Source organism: Notolepis coatsorum, assembly GCF_963971535.1.
Source record: "Notolepis coatsorum genome assembly, chromosome: 1".
In the NCBI taxonomy this organism is placed as follows: domain Eukaryota; kingdom Metazoa; phylum Chordata; class Actinopteri; order Aulopiformes; family Paralepididae; genus Notolepis; species Notolepis coatsorum.
The window spans coordinates 207,315,628-207,323,554 of record NC_140165.1 but is presented as its reverse complement, the minus strand read 5'-3'; the positions used below and the strand labels follow the sequence as shown (position 1 = coordinate 207,323,554).

Sequence of the window (7,927 nt, the reverse complement as noted above, 5' to 3'; positions counted from 1 at the left end):
CTCTCCCTCTCTCTCTCTCTCTCTCTCTCTCTCTCTCTCTCTCTCTCTCTCTCTCTCTCTCTCTCTCTCTCTCTCTCTCTCTCTCTCTCTCTCTCTCTCTCTCTCTCTCTCTCTCTCTCTCTCCCTCTCCCCCTCTCCTCTCTCCTCCCTCTCTCTCTTAACCTCTAAGGTGGGTGATCCTGACTCTGACCTGGTTTCTGCGGCGGGTCTGAAGTGGGGCCACGAGGCCATCGAGATGCACAGCTCCTACTTCCACATCGCGGCGTGGGCCATACCGGCCGTCAAGACCATCGTCATCCTCATCATGCGGCTGGTGGACGCAGACGACCTGACAGGCCTCTGCTACGTGGGCAGCCAGAACCAGGAGGCGCTGACGGGCTTTGTGGTGGCGCCGTTAGCTACATACCTCCTCATAGGTAACTGCAGCTACCGTCTGGGAGATTTACTTTTCAAATGGAATTCTCAAACTCAGTAATGTAATCTGATTATATTCCATGTTACTTTGGGACTCCCTTGCCTCCATGCAATGTCTAACTTTTGACCTACCACAACATCTGACATTTTTGTAAAAAAAAAAGATTATTCATATAATGTAAGCTCTACAGCTCTGTTCTTTAAATGTGGGTAAAGGTTAGATTTTAGAAAATGGCTAAGAAAATGGCAATTAAAAAGACTACATTAGTTCTAGTGTGCACAATTTGAAAAATAGAATGTTGGTATGCTATGGTAATGTTGTTCTCTCTGGTACTCTAAACAAGGATGAAACCTCACATTATCACCCGTCGTCCAGGTACGCTGTTCATCTGTGCCGGCCTGGTGGCTCTCTTCAAGATCCGCTCCAACCTGCAGAAGGACGGCGCCAAGACGGACAAGCTGGAGCGGCTCATGGTGAAGATCGGCGTCTTCTCTGTGCTCTACACCGTGCCGGCCTCCACCGTCATCGGCTCCTACCTCTACCAGCTCTCCCACTGGGGTGACTTCCGGTCCAGCGCCCGGGACTCCTACGTGGCGTCGGAGATGCTGCGTATCTTCATGTCCCTGCTGGTGGGCGTCACCTCGGGCATGTGGATCTGGTCCGCCAAGACCCTCCACACCTGGCAGCGCTGCTCGGCCCGCCTGCTCCGGGAGGGCAGGGCGGGGAGGGGGGGCAAGAGGGCGCCGGGCGAGAGCTGGATCAAACCGGGGAAAGGCAACGAGACGGTGGTGTGAGGAGTGGCGCAGAGAGAGAGTGAGGGATATAGGATGGGAGTACAGGGGCTGGAAAGAGGAGGAGGGAGGGATACGGAATTCTGCTCAGTCACTTCAACTTGGTAGCTTTTTATTTTTTTTGCAATTAGTCCACAGGTGTGTGAATCGTCCATCAAGCCATCACTGAGAAAATGGATGCTGGTCATGAATAGAATGACTCTTCCTCCTCTGAACGGACAAGCTCAAAAAGATGTGAATTTTAGGCATGAAGTGGCTAATCACAAAGACAATGGGTGTAATGCAAGTTGCATTAAGGTTTGCACAACTCGACGCACACAATTATGCTGATGAATTAAAGTTTTAGGGGAGAAAAACAAGCGGAGAACATTCTTGTTCCTCAGAAGAACCACTCCTTTCTGCAATATGAACTGGCCCAAAGGGGGGCGCCACTTATCCTGCTCCTCTATACCAACTCCACTGCCTTGCCTCTCTGCCTCTTACAGAGACACAAACTGCCCCAACAAGAGAGAGAGAGGGGAAAGAAAATAAATGGAGGAGGAGGAGGCCAAATGAAGGACAGACAAATTAAATAGTGCCACCACTAGTCTCCTCCACCTCTCCGTCTCTCGTTCTCTCCATCCAGGAAGACTGTGTGAGCCCACAGCTTCGTAGAAGACTGGAAACCGGAGCAGAGCGGACTAGAAACAGGAGTGGAGTAGCAACCGCAGGCTCCACTGATTGATATATCTTTTGACAGGTTGAATTTACACTGGAGAGTCCTGGTGCAGATGACATACAGATCTAACAAAACAAAAACAAAAACTCAGCATTACGGTTATCTTTGTCTTGTTTTGTCTCATCTAACTCCACTGGAGCAGCTGGGGGTTCACTGCCTTGCTCAAGGACACCTTGGGACATTAACTCTGTGCGTCCCTGCTCGGATTTACCCAACCAGTTTAAGGATTCAAACTGGTGACTTTCTGGTGGAAAAACCTCACCGCGAACCTTTAGGCTAACTCTAGGCTATACAAGGTTTTAAAAAGTAGGAAATAAGCATGCCAAGTGTTTGTAAAGAATTGGTCTCATTTGCAGCTGAAATATTTGATTTGATATAATACAAAACGGAAGAAAGATGACCTCAGCGCTCAGTGTGTTTTGAGAAAGCCAGGTCTAAGCTGTAATGATGCACTACTATTGCTATGCACAGCAGGAGAGGTGGCGGTGGTGGTTAAAGTGCCTTACCGGGGTCAGTACTGGGTCCAATAATCAAATGCTGGACGTGGATGTGGATAGAAACACAGGAATGGAAACATGACACCACATGCACACAGGGAGGATTTCACTGATATGAGCTTCATACCGAAGGGGTGAGGAAATACCCCCATGCAGTACTAATTCCTTCCAAACTGAGTCACTATATGAAAGTCATGAGCTGTGAAAATACCCCACGGTGAGACTCTTGTTATATTAAGATTCTAAAGATAATTTCTAAGGCATTTCTACTTTATTATGACAACATCTAAGGAGGTGGAGGAGAAAGAAGAGGACATAGGTCACAGGCAGATTTGAACCCACAGCATTACTAGTACACGGTGTGTGTATGTGCTCTCAGCCCTCTGAGCCAGCAGGATGCCACTCCCTCGTATCCTTTGAAAGGAAGGACATAGAAACATGATATTTATTTGATAGTAAAGCTGTTGTTCATCTTCATCCAACATTTGGTTATTAGGCCGGGCAAACGTTTTGGGGGTAGCCACGAAGTCATACTACCACTAAGAACCCTGGGTATTTGTAGTGATTTGTAGTTACTCCGATGTGGAAGCAGCTAATGTATCTGTGAAATGTAGGCCAAACGGTGCCCTTTACCTCAGTAGTCACTCAGCAGCCAACACGTTTGACCTCCTCTATCAGTCTTAATGGGGGATATCAATTAATAAAACATACAAAATAATAATATTCACTGGTTTACGACAGCCAAATTGATATTTGTGAACAGGAATAACTATCTCGGAAAGCCAAAAACCAGATAACTGAGAATCATCTGTGAACCAGATGTGCAATGTGGGACGGCTCCATAGGATGGAAAACCCACTTACTGTCAGTTTGGATTTGGATTTGGATTTAGAAATTAGCTTTATTCTCTAGTATTGTTATGACTTCTGAACCAGAAAGAAATGGGTCTTCATCGCTAGAAAACCTCCCCGGGTCATCTCACTACCTTATCTTTCACAATCCATCCCCAACCGTGATGACATCACAGCTTAGAGTCTTTACCTCTCTGGTTTCTGGCTTGGGGAGAGGGGCTGTCGTGGACCATTAGAAGAACATGTATGAATTCTTAAATCGAGTGGTGTTTCCCTTTTAAGGCGGAGGCAGACATTTTCGGAAAATCCTCCCTTTTATCGACACACACTCCTCCTCCTGACCTGGGGAAAGGGTCACGGCTAGAAGGAATTCACATTTGGTTGAAATGCACATTTTCAACTTCAAATTTATGATCTCATGAAAAAAAGAAATCTATTTTTGGCGTGATGTCTCCAATATGGTTAAGGTTAAGGTTATGGCAAGGGTTAGGTTTATAAACAACGGTTTAAAGGAACACGCCAACATTTTGGGAAATTAGCTTACCATCTTCTCCAGAGAGAGACAAGAAGATAGATACCAATGTTGGCGTGTTCTTTTAAGCGAAACATTTTTTGAAACGTGGAAACCCTCTGGCCATGACCCTGGAAAAGAGTTTGGGCTGTTAGTGTTAGACAATCACTTCTAAAACATTATGCAACCGCAACGCTGACTGTGTTCAGTGTAAATCATACACCAGCTCAACGTCTATGACGTTATGTCATAATGGCCATACATGTCCACACACACACACACACACACACACACACACACACACACACACACACACACACACACACACACACACACACGGAGCAGAGCATAGAGGAAATGTCTCTCTGTCAGTCTATCTACCTTTCTATTTACTTGTAGCCTATAATATAGGTGGGAAGGTTATGTATATTATGCGTTTTAGACTGCCTCGCAGGCTGTCTGTATCTTCCTGTCTGCCTATTTTAGTTTGTCTGTTTCTCGTCCTGTATGCCTGACCGTCAAACTGTATGTCTGTCGGTCTGTCTACAGCGTGTCACCTGCTCACTAGCTTGCCCTTGACAATCACATTTCCCCCCCTGTAGAGATACTAGACCATACAATTTTTGGTAAGCTATGTGTGCAATTGATTCATGGTTGAGACTGGAGTGACATTTCTCAGCGGCACACGTACAATTAAATAATATAAAATGCGTTCATCCCTACACATACATTAAATGAGCAACAAAAGTGTGTCACTTATGCCCATGTGATGATTCTAATTAACCTATTTCAAGCTCTGCCCTCTTGTCTTGATCCACCAATCACAACAGTCGCTTCCCAAACTTAGTTTGTCAGTGGAAAAGCAACAGTTGTGATTGGAGGATCAAGGAAAGAGGGCGAGACTTGAGATGAATTATAATCACATGTAATTAGGGGTCTTCTACCACAATAGAAGATATTCCTCGTCCGCTCTACAAACAAGGACATATGAAGGATGGGGTTTTTAATAATCTGAACTCCTTATATGAAGAATCATAAACGTTTAGAATTGTTTTTGGACATCCCATGTATTGGCAGTTGTGAAGTAAATCCAAATGGGCCAGCAGTAGTTAACCTACTATCTTTGATCAGCCCTATCTCACTTAAAATGTGTAAATAAAGTACTAATCGACCACAGGAAAAAAGGTACATAAAGTATGTTATGTTCTAGCCATACTGCAAGTAAAATATTTATATATTGTATTGAAAATGTAACATGTACAAATCAGTACATACATATAAAAAATTTCTTTTACTTTTTACATTTTATGTTCCCCTGCTGGGGATTGACATAAACGTGAATGTTAAAACTAACCTTAACCCTGACTATAATCATAGTTAGATAGTGGTGAGAGCACTCGCCCACAACTCCAATGATTGTTGGTTCAACGCCTGGTTGTGGCGTTTGTCTTGGACGATACAATACATAAATATATGACTTATGGCTTTAACATAACGTACATTATGTACCTTGTTTCCTGTGGTCGATTAGTACTTTATTTTACGTTTTCTGATGAGACCGCGTTGCTTTTATGGATGCGGTACACACCACTTTATATTTAAGATAATATCCATTGTTCATCTGAAAACATGAAAGAGATATATTATGTTTTATTTTTTACCAGGGTAGGTTTCCTGAACACAGATGCTCTTTTTTCAACCCTGTGTCACACTCACACAATTCCACACATTCAAGCCTGGGAGTCGCCCCCTGAGCAGCTTCCATGGGTATCGAGGGGGGACCATTATTCATTCACTTCCCGAACCAGATTTCTTTCCTGCCGGTCCGGGGAATCGAACTGGTGACCTTGCGGTCACAAGCTCTAACCTATAGGCCGCTGACATCCCTGTTCTACTGTTCATGCATGTCTCCAATAACGAGTGGGTGTGTCCATAACGCGTTTCGAGATATTCGTGTGATGTGGTGTATTTTGTTGCGTATTTTCCCAACAACAGTTATTCATTGTTTACCTCAGTCATCCTCTGTCACTTTAATCTCTTGGTTTTCCTCCTGTAAGCTCTAAGACGGCTACAAAGCTCACAAATGTAACACTTTCTCAATGATTCATCAAACTCCTGTATATCTGTGACTCTGCTCCCGTGTGCGATTAGCCAGACAATCTATTCTACAGAGCTGCTCCTCTGTTCCACAGAGTCTCTGAATATATGAAATGTTGGTGACATGATAAAGATGCACTTAACCCTTTCACTGCCACACTACCAAAGGGTTAACCCTTTCACTACCACTGTCTGCAGTGGTAGTGAAAGGGTTAACCTTCTGTAGTGTGGTAGTGAAATGGTTAATGTTTTCGATCATCAAGGACCTTGTAAAGTCAACCACTAAGTTGCATGCTTATTTTGAATGATCAAAAATCTTAGTTAGTGCATCTTTCAATCACTAATTAACTATTTATAGTATGTGTAGGATTTTGGTTGGCTCAACAGTAGCATAGCCTACTAGGTAGGGATGTTTTGAGGTTTTGCCACCCAGACACATACATTGCCCGTAACGAGATTATGTTTGTGTGTTGGAAATAACACACCTTTTCTCAAGAGTCCAAGAGTATAACCATTTAGTGCCTCAGATAGCCTTATTTTTTATTTAAATGTTTTTGCTAAATGAAGTCCAGATATTAATTACAGTTATTGAATTACAGCCGGCTATCAATTCAAAATGTAAAGCTGAAATGGAGATTCACAGAATTTTTATAAGATAGCATACATATTTAAAAAATTATTTTCATAGTTTAGAAATTACAAAATGAAATGACAGTTTTTGGTAAAAGGGTTTTCCAATGTTTGAACTTTTGAAGCGTATTTCCCTCCTGACTGGGTTTACTGGCCCCGACACAGATATGCATTTGAAAGGTATAGAATGTAGTCCTCCAGACTAGCATGCTGTGATCATAGTCCACAGTACTTTATCTCACAGCTCCATGAAGTACTTTTCAAGAGACGTGAACTGTTTTATAAAGGAGAATCTGATTTATTGATGATGTCATTAATGTATTATAAGAAGATTGCTAATTTATATTTGTAAAATTGTGACAAAAAACGATTGAAAAAATTAATTGTTTGTTATTTAAAAACACTTTTGTATCAGAAGAAAGAGAAATAAAAAATTCAAAAAACTTTTTAGTTTTCAACTTTCTTTATTATCGACTATCTTACAACTCACTTCACCCACTTCAGTGCCATTGCCTAGAATTTCAAAATGATCTAACGTCTTCCAAGCAAATTTGGCAGTGAACCGCCAGTGGAATTCAGCACAGGTGAAAGGGTTTATCAAACATAATTTATTTTAAGATGAACCCTCGTCAGAGTAGCTCCTAGTATCATGTTGCCACTCAAGGCCTCTCTGCCCCTACAAACCTTCAGGACCTCTTGCTGGGTTAACATTCCGAGTTGCTGCAATTTATGGGTTGAACAATGCTGCCACCCAGTGGCTGATAAGACAACTTCTAACTAATTGCAAATTATGTGTGTGTCTGTCTGTCTTTCTGTCAGTGTCTTGATCTTAGTAACCTACTTCACTGCATTACTTCTCATAGTAGTAAAGTGGAAAGGTTTATTATAGTGTCATTCTACAAAGAAACAACTGAGACATCTGGACAAATAAATAAAACAACTTTGTAGACCACTCTATTTTATGTTGATGTAATATCAGTGTAAATTCAGGGCCGCCTCAGGGGGTGTGCGAGCAGTGCGGTCGCACAGGGCCTCGCGGGAAGGGGGGCCTCGCACAATTTTTTTTTAAAAAAAATTAATTTTTTTTTATTTATTTATTATTATTTTTATTATTTTTTTTTATTTATTATTTTTTTTTTGCGAGGCCCCCCTTTCCGCGAGGCCCTTTTTCATCACAGACTTAAAATCTAGTTTTGCTTATATGCTTATATATTTCACATTAGACACGTTTGTAGAATGTTCCTGGCTCTGCGGCTCTGCACTATTCTCTATTGGAGATTTGGGGTGTGGTAATATTGAGTTGAATTTCATAAACAGCCTTGTATACTGTTTAGCAGAAGTGGTGGCAGGGATAGTTGAATAGACAAAGGTCACACCTACTGTGACCAGATAGTACTGTATGGTAATCTGGCCCAAA

General features: G+C 42.4%; 1 protein-coding gene across 1 annotated transcript in view; it reads left to right on the top strand.

Moving 5' to 3' along the window:
• Nucleotides 1–6,919, top strand: part of fzd4 (frizzled class receptor 4) — a 40,201-nt gene extending 33,282 nt beyond the window's left edge. The window contains exons 5-6 of the mRNA XM_084308788.1: nucleotides 170–416; nucleotides 791–6,919. Of these exons, the coding sequence (XP_084164914.1) occupies nucleotides 170–416; nucleotides 791–1,209 (666 nt within the window). The 3' untranslated portion in view covers nucleotides 1,210–6,919. The remainder of the gene's footprint in view (nucleotides 1–169; nucleotides 417–790) is intronic.
• Nucleotides 6,920–7,927: the final 1,008 nt, after the last annotated feature.